Source organism: Thalia democratica, chromosome 1 (assembly GCF_965202585.1).
Source record: "Thalia democratica chromosome 1, ktThaDemo2.hap1.1, whole genome shotgun sequence".
Lineage (NCBI taxonomy): Eukaryota > Metazoa > Chordata > Thaliacea > Salpida > Salpidae > Thalia > Thalia democratica.
In genome coordinates, this window is record NC_139165.1 from 49,184,811 (window position 1) to 49,205,248 (window position 20,438).

The 20,438-nt window shown below is 25.5% G+C and overlaps 1 protein-coding gene across 2 annotated transcripts; it reads left to right on the forward strand.

The window, feature by feature from the left end:
• Nucleotides 1-6,591: 6,591 nt before the first annotated feature.
• Nucleotides 6,592-17,241, forward strand: LOC145850120 (kazrin-like). 2 transcript variants are annotated; one of them, XM_082955268.1, is made up of 15 exons: nucleotides 6,592-6,768; nucleotides 6,946-7,074; nucleotides 7,499-7,635; nucleotides 8,156-8,326; nucleotides 8,892-9,000; nucleotides 9,555-9,947; nucleotides 11,549-11,620; nucleotides 12,757-12,862; nucleotides 13,357-13,450; nucleotides 13,675-13,793; nucleotides 14,119-14,353; nucleotides 14,899-15,001; nucleotides 15,646-15,811; nucleotides 15,882-15,966; nucleotides 16,576-17,241. In XM_082955268.1, the coding sequence occupies exons 1-15, from the start codon at nucleotides 6,606-6,608 to the stop codon at nucleotides 16,627-16,629; spliced, it is 2,136 nt and encodes a 711-aa protein (XP_082811394.1). In that variant the 5' UTR covers nucleotides 6,592-6,605; the 3' UTR covers nucleotides 16,630-17,241. The 2 variants fall into 2 exon arrangements, with proteins under 2 accessions (XP_082811394.1, XP_082811401.1); XM_082955275.1 differs by lacking the exon at nucleotides 11,549-11,620 and having other exon boundaries at nucleotides 16,576-17,239.
• Nucleotides 17,242-20,438: the final 3,197 nt, after the last annotated feature.

Here is a 20,438-nt window from a genome sequence, read left to right on the forward strand (position 1 = left end):
AACAACTTTAATTTTTCTTTAAATAGCCACAGCTTTTTTGTTTAGACTACTCAAACTTTTGTTCGTAATTTTATAAAGTTACAGATTTTAACGATATGTCATTAAGTGTAATAAACCACCATTATGTTTGTAGAGTTACCATTTAAATTTAAAGTATTTTGTACTATTAAGAGAGTTTTATATAAAAAGTAATTCAAGATAAAAATAAGATTAACAAAGCAAAAAAAAAAAAAAAAGTTAGAAATTAAAAAAAATAATGTTTAATGAACAGGTTTTAAACTAACCTTTTCAAATAACGCTACTAAAAAGATTAAAACAGAAAGATTTTATTATATCGTTTTAATATTCAAACCAAGTAGTTATAAAGAAAAGGTTGAAGCGTTTCATTAGTTTATTTATATCATACTAAAATAATTATTAGTTAAACGTTTCATATACAATAAACTGTAAAAACTGAAAAAAACTAAAAAAGACCTAATATAATAAAGTATATTTATTTATCACAGCAATAAAAGCTACTTGTTTAGAAAACTAAAACAATAGAGTTATAAAATAAGTATATAAATTTTCAAATTGATTTAAATAAATTGTCATTCATTTAGAAGACAAAAACTAAAATTGTCTTACTTTATAACAAATTTTCTTAAAATGCTACATTTTCAATGGCTAAACTACTTTTATAACTTGTTACATAATTAGGAAATAAAATTAGTGTATGATAAGTATAGAACATAAACACTTTTTTTTTTCATAGCTTTGTCTTTTTTATTCTTCTTTTAGATTATCATTTGTTTTAAAAGTTTATAAATATCATAAATTTAAGATTACTTAAAAAAAAAAGAGCTATGCTTTTGATTTAAAAATTTAAAAGAAGTGTCAGTATACAAACTTGAAGTAAACTTTTTAATTTATGTAAGTTTAAATAAGTTATTTTTTAATTGATACTAAAAATAAACAAAAGTAAGAATAAACAAATATTATTTTATCAAACAAACTTAAATAAATCATAAAGTATGCAGTACTTTAATAAAAAGTTGAGATAAAAAAATTTCTTTACTTTAAAGACTTTTAGATTAAATAGAGTATTGATCAAAAACAGTATCATAAGTGCATTGACTTGAATCTAAATAGCTATTATTTTGCTTTTACTTTTATAGATTACTAGTTATAACTAACTAGTCGTTCTCGTAGGTGTGTATGTAATATAGTCTAACGATCTAAATTTCTGTTTAACAACTAAATCAAAAAAAAGTCTAAATTAAAATATACAAACTTAGATCATGAAATGTCATGTTTAGATCGGACTTTATTTACCTTTGAGCACAAACGCTTTTATTTTGTTTAAATTAAATACGAAAAGCATATTTAAAAGTAAATATGAAAGACTTTTGGAAAGTTATTGTGTTCAAAATCCTGAAAAAAAAAAAAATAAAATTTAATAAAATTGTTTTTTATATTTGTTTTTGTGTTTGTTTTTTATTTTTTTTTATACGTACTTTTTTTCGTTTTTTTTTCAACTATTTTCAAAAAATATTTTGTTTTAGTTATAAAGTTTAAATCACTTTTACTACTATGCATTTTAACGTCTTTATTTTAATACTATCCGTAATTTTAATTAAAGTACCATCAGTAAAAGTTTGATGTACTTATTTAAAACATTTTTATTTCTTATGCCGTGTTAAAGTTATCATAATGAGGATTGATACGACTTTCTGCTGCGAGAGCGAAAAGAAAAGAAACTTGGTGATCATCAGACCATGACCACTAGCAATATCGTGCAATGACAATTCCCACAGTTATAATCTGCTATGATGTGTACGGCTTCGCGTTTTCATACTTTTGCCGGCTGCAAACAAAACTGCATAAAAGTGTAAGAGTCTTTGTTGAATAGACTTTACTTAGTCTTTGAGATCTTTGTAAAGATAGCCGATATTTCTAACAGTGTTTAGTTTTTTGTTAAAAGTTTAAGATCTAAAAAAGTATATATTTTAAGACTATCTCTTTCATGAAAAAAGTCTAAAATGAACGTCTTTATATATTTATTTGTGCTCTTATATTCAAGCTAAAAACTTTTTCAAAAAAATTCCTAATCTTAAAAAGTACTTTTATACTAATAAAAATTTTTTTAAATACTTTTAAAAATACTTTTTTACTATGGATTTGAACTTGGTTATTTAATTAAGGCATCTAATGTCACCACTAAATAATTCATTACGTCACAAACTATCTACGGTTATAAATATAGCTACAATTAACGGAGCGATAACTTTTCTGCATTTCTATGTGACGTCAAAAGTTATTGATTTTCATTAATATCAATTTATGATTAACTACAGCTAATGGCTTAAGTATTTTTTATTACTATGTTGCTAATAAACTTTTTAATAAAATGTTTATTTTTTATGGATTATTTGTTATTTTTGTCGTGAAATTAATTTAACTTTTTTGTTTATACAAGGTGATTATATGAGTAAGTGTTTAAAAAGTTAAAGATAGCTTGGAAGATTGGCTTATAGTTATTTCTTTTATTAAAAAAGTGTTTGTTGGCAAAAAAAAAGCACCAAGCTAAAAATGTTAAAAAGTTTTATTTAAATGAACTTTTAGGTATTTTTTACGTTGTGACACTGTAGAAATAGATAGATTTTTGTTTTAATAACTCAGCTGAGTTTTTATTTTTATAAGAACGCTTTACAGTAGCTATGTTTAAATTTTGTGTACACTGAAATTTAAACATAAGTACTCAAAATTAAAATTAATATAGTACTTATGAACAAAGAACTTATAAAAAAATTTGATAAGTAGAAATAAGAGTTAATGTTTTTGTTATAAAATTAGTTATCACTAAACAGATTTTTTTTAAACAATTTTATCATAAGTTATTAAATATTTCTTCAACGTAAAATGAGGTCTACTTACTATTATATCACTTTAAATGTTAAAAATTTACAATTTTCTAAACTAAATATTATTTTATTTTCTAAACTAAGTTTTTGTTAATTTTATTTTTAGGATTTAGGCTTGTTTTTAAGTATTATCACTGTATATAAGTTAGTAAAAAAATGATAAACAAATTATAACAGACATTAAAATAATAAAAAAGTAATGGAAAAGTAATTCAAATTCAAACAAAAATTATTTCAATTAAATATTTCACAATTTAAAGTATAAGTTGTAACAAAAGGTAATGAACGTTTAATAAGATTTTTTATACGATAACGTTTCACTTATTTATCTAGCAAATGGTGTTTTTGAAAATTTAGCGGTGTTTTGAAACAAAAAGATTAAAAGATAAAAGTCAGAAATTAAACTTAAACATTTTTTTTCTTAAATCGAACAACATCGAAAATGCTAACACCTGGTACTATTTACGCAACAAAAACGAAATGAAGTTAATTTATTTACACCATACAAATTGTTTTTTTGTAAAAGTCACAATTAAGTTATACAAGACTCTATCTAAACATATGTCAACAAAAAACATATTGTTAATTTTCATAATTAATTAACTAGTTTACCTTTTAATAATTTTTTTTATACTTTTTTAAATATTTATTATAAGAAGAAAGTTAATTCACTTTTAAAGCAGTGAAACGGTTTTTGTTTTTGGACAATTACGTAACGTAAAGTTTAACAAACAAAAAGGTAAAATTGAAATCCCTACTATGCTACTAAAACTTTTTAATTTAAATTTGTTTACATCATTTTAACTAATTTTATTATACTCTTAATATTCCTTTAACTATTATTAAGATGATTATTATCATTTTCAACCATATAAAACTATTACTCTTATAGTAGCTAAAATTTCATCAAACGTAAAAAAAATGTTTCTGTTTACGTAAATAATTTTTACTTTGTTGCTTGAAATTAACTGTTAACTGTTACTTGAAATTAAAAAATCTAAGAAAAACTCAAATTCACTTCTTAACATCATTAAATTATCAGGATGTAAACTTGTAATTTGTAAACAATTATTATATACACTTAAAGTCAAAACTAGTTACCTGTTTGTTCGGTAAACAGAGCCATAATAGTGTTTACACTTTATCAAAAACTGCTTCTTGGTCTGAATACTTATCGTAGGTATCAGTTCTAATATTTGTTTTATGTAAGCAAAAAAATAATTTATAAACTTATGCTATAAAGGAGTTACATCAGAAGTTGTTTGCAAATATATTTATAAAAAAACGTTTTAAAAACTTTTTTTAGTTTAGATGCTAAAATAATTTTTACAATAATGTGACAACAAACAATTTCGCATAGAAACTGAATGTTTTTATTGTTTTTTAATGTTTTCAAATTATCTCATAAAGTATGGTGTTACGTATAATTTCTATTTGCTTAACATTTTTATTTTGAGCGATAAAAATTAGCACTTTAATGTACATATGAATTACACTATGGCAAATTTGTTTGCTCAACAATGTTTGTACTGTCTTGAATTACCCAGGCCCTAGACCATGGGTATTACTTGTTTTTGTTTGAACAACAGTCATTGTTAACTGTTGTACTTTGTTTTTAAATTTTAACTATATAGCAAGAATACTTAAAATAGTTTGTTTGATTACATTCAAACATTTTTTTAATTCTGTTATCATAATTTTAGATTTAATTTGTAATTTTAATTTGAACTTTAAAAATTACATTTTAAAAGCAAAGTTTGAGTTTTAAGTTACAGTTTGAGTTTAGTATATAGTTTGTTTGTAGTTTTATTCGTGTGTGTTTTTTATAGCAACAATGATCACAATCTAATAAGTAATAAGTGCATCATAGTTTTTCATTGTATTAACTCTAAGTATTTTGTTTTGATATTAAAGGATAGAATCTTGTTCCAAAGAAACTACATTAAATATTTTGAGATTTGTTTTTGTATTTAGAAAAGAAAGTTATGACAAACAATGTCTGTTTAGTTTTCTTTGTTTTTATTAATATTTTTTAAAGTTTTTTTCTAGTTACATATAATTTGAATAATTTGCAGCTCGTTTTTCTTTATTTTCAAAAGTTTGTCTAAATATGAGTGGCATAAGCTAAACAAGAATGAGTTTTACCTGAGGCTATACGAAGCAATCTACTCAGTTTATTGTACTACTTAAATTAAAGTTTGAAAAAAATATTGATGCACTTATGATAAATGACTAGAATGGAGTCATGAGAAAATAATCTTAATCCAAATTGTTTTAATGGTTGAATAGAAAAAGAATAGTTTAAGCATTTTACTAGAAAATATGTAAAGATCAAAGTGTTTTTCATGTAGTCAAGATTATGAATAACTTTTTTTTTCTAAATTATAGGTTTCCTGTTTTAATGTGTTCTAGGATTATTTTGAAATAATCTTATTTATCAATAAGTACGTTTAATACTTAAGTAAGTTTACGAATTTTGTTTTTGTACCTCTTAAACTAATCAAATTTAATTGCAAAACAGAATAAAAACAAATTCTTAAAAAATTTTGAAACTAGTTATAAAAAATGTTTAAAACGTAGTAGCCTAAAGTTCTATGAAAAAGTCTTAACTATCTATATACCAATTGTTAAACTATAAAAGAGACTTTGTTTTAATTACAAAATTAAAATTAAAAGGACTACGTATATTACTAATTAAATTTAAAAAAATCGATTTCATAAATTTATTTGACTTGTGTTTAACTGTTGAATAGTTTTGTAAGTACATATAAAAACTACATTCTTTTTATTTCTAACCTTTGTTTTTGTTGTTTGTTTTTTAGTTTCATAGATTAATATTTTTTTTGTATTAGTTTGAATGTACAGTAAAAAAAAGCTAAGGAAAGATTTAAATCTAATTTTATGCTGTTAATTTTGTTTTTTATTTTAGGCAATAAAGCTGAGGTCTAGTTTTTGGTTTGTTAATAATATGGTTTTTTGTTATAATAAAAATTTATATAATGCTTTAGGAGCAAGCAGCCAATAAAGTTGAATAGTTTTTGATGGTATATTTCATAGAACTAATTTAATAACTGCTACAGGTTCAAATATTTAAAAGAAAATTAAAACTAGTTTTATTAAATAAAATGTACTAAAACATCTCAATTTTTTTTCAAGGTAACTTTAAAATAATTACACAGCAATTTCAATAAACTTTGTATTGTTCAAATGTTAATTTCATTGCTCTCAAGAAAAAAGTGCCAACTCTCATATACATTAAATCTTAAAAAAAACTACTTGTTACTTTTATTTTTACTAAATCAAATTACAGCAATAAGGATAAACTAGGGATAAAAAATAAAAAATATTTACCAAAGCAAAGCAGTGTTCGACATTGCATTGGAAAGAAATGTTTGTTTGCTTGTGTGATCAAAAACTTCACGACTTTGCAATTAGCGCAACATGTTGCATGACGTGCCAGTCACGATGCTTTTCTCACCACGCTGTGACTCAATTTTGGAAAAGGTTGCTTGTCAACATGCCAGCCATAGCAAAATAAACGTACAAGCAAAAGCTATTTTGGCGTTCTAAAGTAGTTTTACAGCATTTAATTAACTAATTTGAGTCATTTTTATCTGGCCGCTGTAAACTCAAACTTCAATTTAAAAATTAAGACGCTAGTAACTATGGTTTTATGTTGCAGATTTTAAGTAAAAAATAATAATGGAAAATAAAAGCAAGATACCTTGTCAGTTTGAAAACGAAATAAACTTGACAAAGAGCGAAATGAGCAACATAAGACAAGAGTTGAAGCTAACAAAAGACAAGTTTGGAAAACTTGAAATAACTAATAGAAGACCGCAAACCAATTGTCAGAGATGCAAAGGTAAGATGTAGCTATTTAAACTTGCTTTAACAAAATGTTAATTTGAACGATAATTTCATAGCAATTTTAGCACAAGCTAAAACTATAATTTTGAAAATTGTTTGCAATAGTAACATTTTGTGCAAACTTTGTTGTGAATGCTTTTTATTAATTTTAAAAATCAATATAATTACCAAGAGCGTAGCAAAAGCTTAAGAGAAGAAATAGATGATTTGAATAAATCAAACAAGCAATTGAAGATTGAGTGTGAAAACATGAAGCAAAAAATAATGAACAGTGATAAGCGAAATCTTAAAAGTTTACAAGGTTTTGAAACTGTTTTACCTTAATTGTCTTAATTTACTTTTTTCTATTCGCTACTTTTTGCTTAAAAAACGACAATTTAATCAGGGTTTTTTTTGTTTTTTTATGAGTTTTTGATGTCAAATATTTTAGAATGAAAAATTTTCTTTCAAATTTCACAACTTTTTAATTAAGTTGCTTTTTTGTTTAATTTTTCTATATAAAATCAATTTTATAATTTTTTTTATAAAAAAGAGGAATAGTGCAACATAGCTTAAAAAATTGCTACCGACATGTATTTTCAATAAACCTTGTATAACTTTGTAACTTGTACAAGTTTAATAACTTCTTTAGATATTTAAGTCAATTTTATCTATTTTTTACTAAAATAAATAACAAATTTATAACTGAAAAAAAGTATTTTTATTCTTTACGTTTTCAACCACAGTTTTTAAACAAGAAAGTGATGAACTTCGAAGTGAAAGGTTCGAGCTTCTTAATCAGATGCAGGAAATGCAAAAAACCATAGATGACAAAGAAGACCAACTCAGAGAGTTTATAAAAGAATTTCACATACAAACAAAAGTAATTTTCCTAGTTTAAGTAGTTGTTTTTCTAGAAACTTAAAACTTTGTTTATTTTTGCTATTGTTAAAATTTTTAAAACAGCTTTTATATGTATATATTTTTCAAATTTATTAAGCTAAGGCCCATGCTGATGATAACAAATTAATTAGTGTTTGTTTTAAACTTTACATTGCAGAGTGTAAAAAGAGCTAAATATTTTTCTTTGTATTTTGAAATTTATAAAAGTTAATGTAATTTATAGATGATTTAGTCTTTACTTATTACAAATTTTTCTATAATAAAAAATAATAAAAAAAAGTTTCAAAATTTTGTGGAAATTTAATGAAAATTACAAATAGAGCTTTAAATTTTTTAAATTTTAATTTTAAGAGTTTGTCTGTTAAAATAAAGATAACCTACTTATAATAATAAAAACTACTTGTAATTTTTGTTGAATAGTTTTAATTGAACAATTTTTTTAAATACAAGATTATTTTTTTACAAATAAGTTTAATATAATCTTTTGGAATTAATCAAAGGAAAACGAGCAACAATTGCGTGAAGCAGACGATGAAAGGTTGAGAATTTCTAAGGAAAGAAGCGAATTATCTCGATCTTACGACAACCTCCAAGAAAAAGTAGAGACACTCCGAAGTCAGCTGACTAAAAGCGAAGCAAAAACACGAGAAGTCGAATCGGAACTGATGATGGTATTTAAGTTATATATATTTCCCTTTTTCTTTTTTTTTAGGTAACTAAATAGTGTAACTCTTAATTACAATTTAGTCCAATCATTAAAACCCTTACTGATAATTTTTATTGCTACACAATAATCTAATGTTACAAATTTACAGTAACAAATTTACATATAGTTCTTAAAGTCATTTTGTATTGTAGTCATTTATGTTCTATCAAATTAGACATTTAAATAGTGTAATATGTCTTTTTAAAATTTAATTTAATTTTTTTACCCTTTTATAGTTTTTATAGTTCTCTTAGATTTATCTGGTAAATGCTTGTAAAAATACCAACAAACAGTTATAACTTTTATTCGATTTTTAAAAGTAGTTTTGTTAAATAGACACATTTGTATCATAAAAGTGTTAGTAAAATACTTCAAAACTAGTATGTAGTTTAAAAATATTTAAAATGTTTGTTAATACATACTGTTGATACTATAAAACTGTTTTTTTAAGTAACTGTTATAGTTATGTAAACAAAAGATAAAACTTAAAGCTTAATACAATCTATAATAACTTATTGAGTTTATTTTAGTTGAAACAATCCTACTATCATCACGGAGCAAACCAAAAGCGAAGATCAGCATACATACCTTTTAGTACTGATGAACTAGTCATTTCTCAGCGTCAATTTAGTTTATCAAGTAATAATTTTGTATTTTTGGTAAAAAACTTTAGTTATTACTTATGTATATTTTCTAAATAAGCTTTTTTTTGGTAAAATAAGCGAAAAAAAACTTAAACTTTAATTCTAACTTTTAGGGAATCGTTTTTCATTAAAGCATGATTTAAACGAAGATTAGGTCATTTTGAAATTTTTTCATGTACTAAGTCAATTTTACAGGTCGTAATACTTTTGTATTATTGAAATTATAAAAAGTTTAAATGAATATATTTATGTAAATAAAAAAGCTAATTATGTTAATACTTTTCCAATTAAGTTCACGCAGAGCGATTAATTAAAAGTATCTATTTTTTGATAAACTTTATTCTTATGATCTTCTCTCTGCGTGAATCTAATTATAAACCTTAAAGTCAAACACAAGTTTTTATTCAATAATTACTCCAATTTATGGTGAAGCTCTTTTAAATTAGAACTATTTTTTAATACTGCTTTTTTTTTTCTATAAAAGCCATCAAAACCTGATTCAAGTTTTAAATATTATTAAAACAACTAATCACGTACCGTGCTCAACAGACTCTATGCATGAAACCAACCTTCAAACGGCTCTCAACACCCCTACATTTCCCTCAACGCCCCAGACCGGGAAATTTGTCGGCGTGGATTCTTCCCAGCACGTAAACGGAAATCACCCAACAAGTTCCCCGTTATCCAACGGTAATGACGTCACATCAGCGTTGCGGAACAGCTACGGGTCTTCGAACAACGATCTTTCCAACGATGACGTCATCAACGACGGAAACGTGTTCGAAGCAGTCACGCCGAACGGTCATTCCAACTGCGCGGTGCCGAGCAAAAAGAACGGGGTTTCGGGGAAACACCAGAACATCGTGCAGAGTTTGTCAGGGTCGCTGTCGCGCGCCTTCAAGCGGAGGTACGGCAGCACGAGGAAGAGCTTGGACGCGTCACGTGAGTTTTGTTTTGCTGTTGGTTAAAGTTTTAAGATGAGATTAAGAAATTTAAACAAGTTTCTACTTTAATGTTAAAATATTTTGTTTACTTGTAATACTGTCGCAAAATATATTGTTAATAGTATTTTTAACTTTAATTTTAACTTGATTTAAAATATAAACAAACATATTGTTTCATTCCAACAAAATATTTATTTTTTCAGTAGTTTTTCACAAGTAAAAAAAGAAGATGTCTAGTACTTTATTCAAAATACACAGGTGTCTTAATTGACTATTTTTGTTAAGTTATTTGACTTTTGAACTGTTCTACGAAATTAATCTAAACACCCATTAATCTACGTTATTAGCAAACTACATTGTGCGATGCAGTCATTGTATTTCGCTGCAACACCTTACAAGCGTGTTTTCGAGATGACGCTACCGAGCTAATACTAAGCCTTATTTGGCTGAAGCGACAATCACTTGATAGATGACTTTTTATTTCTTGTTTACGCCTGTCTGTTTTTTTTCTATGTGCGCACATTCAACTCGAAATAATATATCTGACTGAAAAGCTGTGACAAAAAAACTTTTTTTTGCGTTTTTGAGTTATTGTTCATACTTGACTTAACACGCATTTTGATTCGATTTGCTTGAGTGCGTCTATTTGGAAATATTATCACGTAATTTTAATCTGTTTTACTTTTTAAATAAATAGCAAATGCTTCAGCCTAAGATCACATCGAGAAAGAATTAACTTTGACATTTTGATCTCTTCGTGAGTTAAAATGACAGAAATAGAACAGGTGCTGGTTGTGACTCACTTAGGTACTTTAAAACTTACAGGTGGATAACATACAACTTAATTAAACTTTTGCTCAAAAAATTTGCTGGTGGGAAAATTCGTTGTTGTTGTTTTTTTGTGACTTGTTATAAAGTTAATGGTTTTAGTTTTAGTATACTTTTGAAGCAGTTAGTAAACTGTAAGAATTTTCAGCAGTAGATTGTTTTGAACTCACTTTATATAGTTAGATTAATTCTTTGGTCTTCTAAAAGATCTTCATGAATTACATATGCTATGATTACAAAATAAAGTTATTTAAACGATCACCATCTTAAAATCGAGACATTGACTTATTTATTGTTTAATTAAAATTTTTGATTTTTTTAGTTTTTAACTCATACATTAAGCTCTTTGAAATATACTTTTCGATAAATATTTTGAATGTTATCACAACAAACAAAGTTTAGCTTAAAATAAGTAGTTAAACTTTATAAAAATCTTTGGGTTTAATTATTTTTCTAATTTGAAAGCTTATCGAAAATAAGAACTTTAAAGTAATAAACATTATCACCAATATAAAGCCGAGATATCTTACTATTTAAAAATTTTGATTCATTCAATTTTAAAGTTAAGTAAAAAAAAAATTAATTTATATAAATCTTATGCTAAATTTGAATTTATTATTATAACTCGAGTATAAGTATGATTTGCAAAATTTGAAGTTACTTGTATCTTTTCTATGATACCTATTTCGCAAAGTCTAATATAATTTTAAGCTTTAAGTGTATACTTAAAAAAAAACTGCTTTAATAAATAACACGAGAACGATCGGTCAGGTCACTTCTTTTCATCAAAGTCCCTATTTCTCGGAGGACCTACTTATTATTCTACACTCGTGTCTTCATCAGGTTGAAATAAACGTGTGTTGTTCATTTCTTTTGTAGTTTTTACTGCTCACGTTTGTTTATTTGCTGAGGTTGTTGTTTATTGTTTTTTTTTTTGCATGTAATAAAAATATATATCAGTTACAATTATAAGTACAGCTAAACAATCGTTATGTTCTAACTAAGATTTGAACAAAGCTTTTACAAAAAAACAAAAGCAAAAGCTTGTCTAGAGTTTGATGATTATCAAAAAGCCTATTGTTTTTGGAAAAAAGTAATCGGAAAATAATACGGAAAATTATGTCCGAAGTTTTAATTTTACGCTCAATAAATCGCCTTCAAAGGCATGAATTATTTATTTTTCTAGAGTAGCCAAATAATCGATTTATTTTTACCTTTTGAAATAATTACTTTTTTTTATTATGAATGGGCTTGCGCTATTTCACAAAGGGAAAGCTTAAAGAACTTCCTTTATTCAGCTAACAGCTTTATTCAGTGATTGAAACATTACAAGTTTTATAGTTTTCTAATAAAGAACTTTTCTTTTTGTTTTTATTTTTATTTGGATTTTCGTATTTTAGAAAATTTTTGAATCATTCTACTTAAAGAGATTATTTAAACTAAATCAAAGTGTTATGATTTTAAATTTTTAAGCTAAATAACTAAAATAAAAATAGCTAGAATTAAAATTATTAAAAAACGATCATTTAAAATATTAAACTTTTCGTATATTTTAGTATTTTGTAAACAAAAGTTTTAACTTATTAAAATAACTTTCATTTCTAGATACTTTAATCTCATTTGTGAACTAGCTTCTTTTTTTCTTGTATGATAAAAAGTTGTGTTTGTTTCTTTCTACATTTCCTTAATACATTTTTTTTACGTCTAATGAGCAATACTACTACGAAAACACTATTTGTGTCCTCATGATATTACTTTTTTTAAGACAAATATCTTGTCAAAACTCTCAAAAGCAATATACTGTAGTAAAATTTTCCTTGTTTTTTTCAGTCTAGTTTTCTTAGTTTAGTGTGCTTATAAACAAACATAATAAAAACTTATTGTATACTTTGTTTTTGTACACTTAATTACTGTTACAATACACTTCAGTTTATTTGTGATGAGAAACATATATACTAAAGTTTTATTGTGGTTTTTAGACTTTGAACAAATGAATCCAGTCAAGGAAAGATGTGCATTGTTCGATAAGAATGATGAGGAAAAGAAGCAAATGCTAAGTGCTATACATAACACTCCTATGTTGAAGTTAGTTGAAATTTTATAAATGTTGCTTCGTAAATTAGTTTTAATATATAGTTTTATTAAAAGTTTTATTGCTGTAGGTATTACTATCAAAATACTTTAAATTAATCATATTGAATATAAGCTTTTTAGATTTTAACTTGTTAAAAAACAGTTATAAATACAATTAACATGCTTAGACCTATGTTTTGTTTTGCAAATGAAGTTTAACTATTAACCTATAAGTAAATTCAAAAGTTATTTTAATTTTATTTGTTCCAAATTCTGTTTACTCTTTATTAAACTTTGTTTATGCTAAAAATTTAAATTATGTTAAATATACCAGTTAGCGTTTTATTCTTAGTTTTGAAATACTTTATCGAAAAAACAAAACATAATTTTAAAATATTGCTATGAAATTTCAACACCTTGAACTCAATTAAAAAAGAAACAATTTTTTTCAAATAACACTTCATTGGTTATTTCATACATACATATAATGCATACAATTGGTATAGTTGGAAGGCAGAAGATGTAGCTGTATGGTTGGATCTTCACATGCACATGTCCCAGTACGTTGGTCCATCTCTAGAAAATGTGAAGAGCGGAAAAGTAATTATTTTTTATACACTTACAGTAAATTTATGTTTGTAAGCTTTGTAAAATAATTACGTTTAACTTTATCAACTTTTTAGTTTGAAGCACAGCTAGTTTTGTTATTGTTTTAAATCGCTTGAACCGGGTGACTATTTATAATGCTTTAAAAAGTACTTATTGTTCTGACAAAATTTTAATTAAGTTAAAAACATGATTGATAAAGCATAAACCTTTTGAAGGTTTTGCTTGGTTTAACTGAGTGCGAGATAGAAAAGGAGCTTGGAATGGAAAAGCAACTTCACAAACGAAAGCTGATGATGGCATTGAACGAGTTTAGAAATTCAAGCACAACACTAGCGTGAGCTTTTTATTTTTTGATTAATGTACACTATACAACTTATTTTTGTTAGCTTTATTAAAACTTGAAAGTTTAAATTAAAGTCCTTTTATATTATTTCTAAATATGACTAGTTTTTAAAAACGTTATTAATAACTATTTTAATTATATGTTAAGCTTTAAGTAAAGAAATATAAAGCAAGTTTGGTTAAATTTTGTATAAAAAATTGTGTTAATTTTTCACTGTTTTATTTTTTCACCTGGTTTCAGTTTGACAAACCGACCTTTTCAAACAATAATAAAACAATTTTAAAAACCTTACAACAAACTCATTAAACCTTCGCAGCAATATGACGTCACAAGGAAACCTCGACCACTGGTGGGTGTCCGAGCAGTGGCTAAACGACGTATCGTTGTCGCAGTATGCCAGCAAGTTCAGGGAGCATTTGGTCGACGGGCGGGTGCTGGCTAGTTTGAACAGAAAGGAACTCGACAAGATCATGGGAATTCACGACAAGGGCCACCAGGAGTCGCTGTTGTGCGGAATCAAACTGCTGAAAATGTTCAATTTCGACGTCAAGGTTTTTTTTTTTGTTATAGGCTCAAAAGAAATGTTTGATAACATAACTGGAGTAGTTTGATTAAAAAAAGCTTCGACTTTAGAATTATAAAACTAATAAATTTAGTATTTTTAATCTTTTTGGAACTTTTAAATCATCAAACCATTATAAAATAAATCATATTACTGTCAATATTTTGTAAAATCATGAACTTGATAAATGTAAAAAAAAAATTTTGCGTAAAATCTTAGGATTACTAAACTTTAAGTCTTAAAATACGTTTTATTTGTAAATAAATGCATTTAATTTAAATCAAATCTAACATTTTTGTCTTTTGATATAAATTGTTACGAAAATAGTTTAAAAGTAGCTGAAAATTGTTTTAATGTTTTTAAATGGTTAAAATAAAGATTGAAGCTACCAGTCTGTATGTCCTGCTATATACTGTCTGACTCTTTACACTGTGCTTACGTCAAATCGATTTTAGTGATTAGTATAACATTGAGTATTTGAAGCATGACGTCTAAGATTTTTTTATTAAATTAAAAAATGATAATTTAATACAGCGACTTGATGAGAGAAGACAAATGAATGAAGGTAAAGATTGTGACCTTCTGATATGGAATTGCTCGAGGCTTGTTCAGTGGATCAAATCTATTGATCTAAAAGGTTTAATGTTTTTGTAAATAGTTTTGTTTTCGTTATTTTATTTTTCACCTGGCTTTTTTCACTAATTTTGGATTATTGATGTTTTTTAACCTTGCTATTTTTGTTGAACTAAATTTAAACTATACTGTTGCACTTTTTGTATAACAAACCTTTATCTAAACAGTTTTAGACTCAAAACGCATTATTAGTTATTAAAAACTTTAAAACTTTCAGTTTAAAATATTATTATTTTTCAAGTCAGTAAAGTTGTTTACTAAAGCATTAACCTTATAAAAAAAGAATAAAACTTTTTTTAATAGTTTTGATTTTATAAAAAAAGAATTTAATATTAAATACAAGTTTAAAACTTGTAAGAAGGATTTTATTTTTTTTGTTTATCTTGTAGATCCTTTTTATTTGTATTTGTTATATAAAAGTCTAGGTTTTATTTATTTAAATAAATTTTTGGTCGTTAAATACACCCTTTTAAGTTATTAGTGTTTCTTTACTACCAGTTTAAAACAATATTTTTATCTAAATACTAAAGATTAATAAAAGAATTAAGAAAAAAAGTTTGATATTATAAATTAAAAAGCTTTTAAAAACTTAGCTTTTTTATATAGTTTAAGTTGTTTTAAATTATACCAATTTATATACTTTTACAGAATATGCTACGAACCTATCGGACTCAGGAATTCACGGCGCCCTAATAGTTCTGAATCCTAACTTTTCAGTAGACGACGTTGCTGATTCGTTAGGAATCCCCCAAAACAAAACTTCTGTGAGGCGGCATCTAGCATCGGAGATCGACTCACTTGTAAATTTAGCCAGGTGTGCTTAGCGACTTATAATTAGTTCAGACTGTAGATAACAAAAATATTTATGACAAATTTGTATACAGAACTTCTTTAGAAGATGAATTTCACGAAGAAATGATTCAACCTTTTGTAAGAGCTACAAACCAAAGAAAATCAAAAGGAATTAGGGTTTGTTTAAACAGCTCAATTTTTATAAGATACATGCCTTCACTTATTTCAAAAATAAAAACTGTTTTAAATCCGTATTATTTAAATTTTTATTTTTATCCAAGTAAAAAAACAATATTAACCTTAGTTCTAACGTTACCTAATAATTGTGTTTTACTTTATAAAAGTTTTATATTTCAATTAATTACCAGTCTCTAAAAAATAGTCAACGACTTAATTAATAGAGTAACATAAGTTCGTTTCTTTTTGTTACTTAAAAACTACTTTTTTCCTTTTTAGCAAAAAATAAGTTTCTGCAGAAGGTTTTTATTTCCTATTAGAAACACTTAATTCTAAATATATTGAAAGTTTTAAATTTCTTTAGACCAAACCTAATAGATCTAAACTTGTTAAGTTGTACTTATAATAAAATACTTTATGTTAATTACAAATGCGTGTGACTTAATTTTTTTGAAATGCGGTAAAACCTTTAAACTTACCTACTACTAAGTTATTAAAAAAATCTAAAAATTTTTTTTTAACCTTATACTAAATTTTAGTCAAAGTTTACTCTTTTTGGTTACAACTTTATCGTAAACACAATAAGTTTAAACTAATTCAAATTTTTAGTCTTCATTTACAAGAAGTATAAGCAGAACACTGCGCGACAGTAATGGAAAATGAATTACCATAAGTATTAGTGTTAAAGAGTTACAAAGAATGAAAGTACTTAAAAAGTTGTGAAACAAAAACTGTATGAAAAGATCTAACAATTTACTAAACAACAGTATTAAAGTATTGTAAAACTTTTTATTTTGTCTATAATTTTTTTTTAAGTGAAACTTTTAAGGATTTTAGTGATGACAACAAATAAACACCTAATTTTAAAACGGTTTTTAGTTCATCAAATTTTTTTTACCACTTATACCAAGTAATATTATAACTTAAGTACATGATAAAATGTATAAATTTTTCATTGTTATTTATAAAAAAACTCATTATATATTTTTTAATTTAGGTGCTTTTTATTTTTAACAAACATAATCTTGTTAATACATCTAAATGTTTTTAGATTTAACTAGGTTTTGTGATAGTATTTTAGAGCTTCCTTTGACTTTTCAAAATCATGTTTCGTTAAAAGTTACTAAAGTCTGTATTTGATAGTTTAATTATATTTGCGTACTTTAAATACTTTCTAGTTTTTCTAGTATTCAAAAAAAAAAACTAATCATCTTTTTCCTATATAATTTTCATTTCTGAATCGCAATTGATTTTTTTACGTTAGTAATATAAAGAATAACATATATAAAACTCATGACATAAAGAGTTACGAAAAACTCAAGACTTTTTTTTTATTTGCAAAGATTTATATAAATTTAAAAATAATTTAAAAACACAACAGAGTCAGAGTAGTTGCATTTTCTTAAACTTTTCTCTAAATCTGTTTATATATTTACAATAAACTAGTTTTTTGATATTATAAAACAAAATTTATAAAAAATATGCTGAAAAAGTCTTGTCTAAATTCTTAGTAGAACTACATTCTAAATAAAAATTAGTTTTATTAGTTTGGCAACTACTTATAATCATAATTTTAAATTCAAATTTGCCTTATACAAAACATACTGAAACTTAATTGCGAGTTTTATAAAACTGCCGTCTATACTTTATAAATTACAATCCTTACAGTAACTTGTATTGAATAAAAATTAAATTAAACTTATTTTAATAAACTTTATTTTAAACACATAAAGCCAATATAAACTTTTCTTTTACTGAAATTTAATCATTCAAGGTTGTTAAAGTAATATATGATAAATATCTGCGCTTTTGTGTTAATTTTAATTTTTTAATCTTAAACTTTTTATATGCCTCAATGACTTTATTAAAAAACCTGACGTTATTTTTAGGTTTTTAAACACAATAGAATTCTCATAGCAAAAGTTCATTATTGTGTAATTTCTAAAAACCGCTTAAATCACTTAATACAAGGTTAACTATTGTAAAAAGTATTTTTTATTTTAAGCTCGATTAAGTATTTTAGTATAAACTTAGAAATGTTGGATACAATAAAAATTAAAACTAAAAATTAATTCTAAAAGTTCTTTTGTAAACTGAAGGAAATATAAAGATTTAAAGCAAAACTGTCTAAACATTTACAAGTCTTATTTATCATCATAAAAAAATTTTAAACATATTTTTGTGTTAAGTAAGAAATATCGATCTAAACAGTAACACTGTAATAATTTTATTTCTGTAATATTTTTTTCTGAGGAAACGTTGAACAAACATTTGGAAAGTAAAAACTTAAGTTTTTTAGTTGTAAGTAATTGAAAAGTATTAGTACAATGATAAATAAGTATTACAAACTTTCAAATAAAAATATTGAAAAGAAAACAAGGAAAATTTTCGTTATTGTTATTTAATAAAATTAAAAACACTTTTACTTGGTATGTAAACTAGTTCGTTTTTTCTTGATCTACAGTCAATCCGTGTTTTTATTGAGCGTTTAAATCAGGCGCTGACATATACGGGCCATATGATAGATCGGTGCGACAAACAAATTTAAATGGCTTGCGATTCATTGTTTAGTCAAAGAAATTGTGCAAAATAACCTAAATTTAGAATAATTATTATTTTCAAGTTCGCTAAAGTGCTAATTTCAAAAGCAATTTCTTTAAATCTTAGTGATTCAACAAACAAAATAATCGTTTTTACAAAAACATTTGGCCTCGCTACATATAGTATATAATATTCTAGCAACGAAAGACCACATTTTCCACATCTGGCCCGCTCGATAAAATGTTAAACCCTGTTTAGATTATCTAGCCCAGGGGTAGGCAGGCAGTTGGTGCTCGGGGACCAAAGTTCAAGTTTTAAAAATATTCGCGGCTGCAGTTTTAGTTTTAATGACTTAGAATACGCCTAAAACGTTTTTTATTTTTTCTTCTTCATAAACTCCATAATATCTAGTGTAAGTTTTAAAACTACCTTCAAATACGCCTAAGACCTTTTCTTTTTGGTTTTCATCATGAACTTCAGAACAGCTAGTGTAAGTTTCAAACTATGGCTACTTTACTAGTCACGGCCCCAACTTTAGCTTTTTTGAAGTTTATAGCCCCCAAGAGAATCATCTGACTAACTTTGGAAAATCCTGATCTAAGCTGAGAAAAAAAAAAGCTAGTCTGCTAATATGTTTTTTTTTTACATTTTAATCCCAATAAGTAAATTTCTAATGGTTTCAAAATGCTAGAAAGAGACTAAAATCAAAGTTATCAAAATACAGCAAATTACCGTAAAAAACAACTTAAAATATAGTTTTGTTCAGCGAGCCACATTTACATGCTCGCGGGCCGCTTTTTCTTTCAAAAAAAAGTACTCGCGGGCCACAGACTTACCCTTTGCGGGCTGCAGTTTGCCGACCTCTGGTTTAAGATAACATTAAGTTCTTGCTGCGTAGCTACGAAATGATGATGTGGAGAAAAAAACTGATTGTATTTTTCTTCAAGTAATTTGAATCATTATTTTTGTTGTTTACTAGAAGAGAACTTGTAACTTTGCTTAACGAAAGTGTCAAATAAGTGATAACACTAATTTATTTAGCAATAAAGTAAATGAAAAATATGTAACGTAATATACAGCTCTTTTTCAAACATTGAATTTGTTTGATTAAGTTTCTCTTTTTTCGTTTCCTTTTTAGGACCGCTATATCTAAAAAAAAAAGTTTTTAAAAGACATGAACATCTGAGTTACACGACAATTCAAATTCGCACAATTCAAACTATTAAAAAACTATAAACCGCAATAGTTTTAAAATCACAACACAAAAAGAGATATTTGAAAATATATATAACGCGTATGTAGGTCTAATTTATGAGATAAATAAAATAAAATAAGTTTATTATTTGTATAAAACAAGAATTGAAAAATGGCTTCAATAGAGGAAGAAATGCAAAGCACAGGGCTGTTGCTAAAAATTTAATGGAGGAAAATGACCTCTATAGAAAAGAATGCGGTCAAATTAAAAAGTAAATGGTAAATTTCAAACAATTAATGTCTGCTGTCAATAAACAACAAGCATATTTTGACAACAAGTTAAAACCTTTGACTAAGCTCAATAACGCGGACCTGGCCAGAGAGAATGAGAGTTTGAAGGAAAATATCGAGAACATGAGAGAAGGAAATAATAAGCACAGGAATGTTGCAGTAGATTTAGCGGAGGAAAATGAGCGTTATGAAATACAGTGTGGCAAAATCAAAGTTTTAATTAAAAACCTCCAGCAAAAAATTTCTACTATTAGTAAGAAGAAAACAGAATTCAATAAAAAAATTGAGCTTTTAAGTATCGACTTTAAAAGTAAGTTGATTGAGAAACAAGGCATGCTGGAAAGTTTTAAAAGGTTGGAAGATGAAAATAAAGGTTTAAAAAAGTATGTCAACGACAATGAAGCTATGAAGTCGATGTTGCAAGAGCAAATAGAAAAACAAGATGA

Excerpts from the sequence above, each read along its gene's own strand:
- LOC145850120 (XM_082955268.1), top strand. The coding sequence starts at position 6,606 with ATGGAAAATAAAAGCAAGATACCTTGTCAGTTTGAAAACGAAATAAAC. Across the intron at positions 7,636-8,155 it reads AATTTCACATACAAACAAAA|GAAAACGAGCAACAATTGCG; the intron begins GTAATTTTCCTA and ends AATTAATCAAAG. Across the intron at positions 9,948-11,548 it reads GAAGAGCTTGGACGCGTCAC|GTCACTTCTTTTCATCAAAG; the intron begins GTGAGTTTTGTT and ends ACGATCGGTCAG.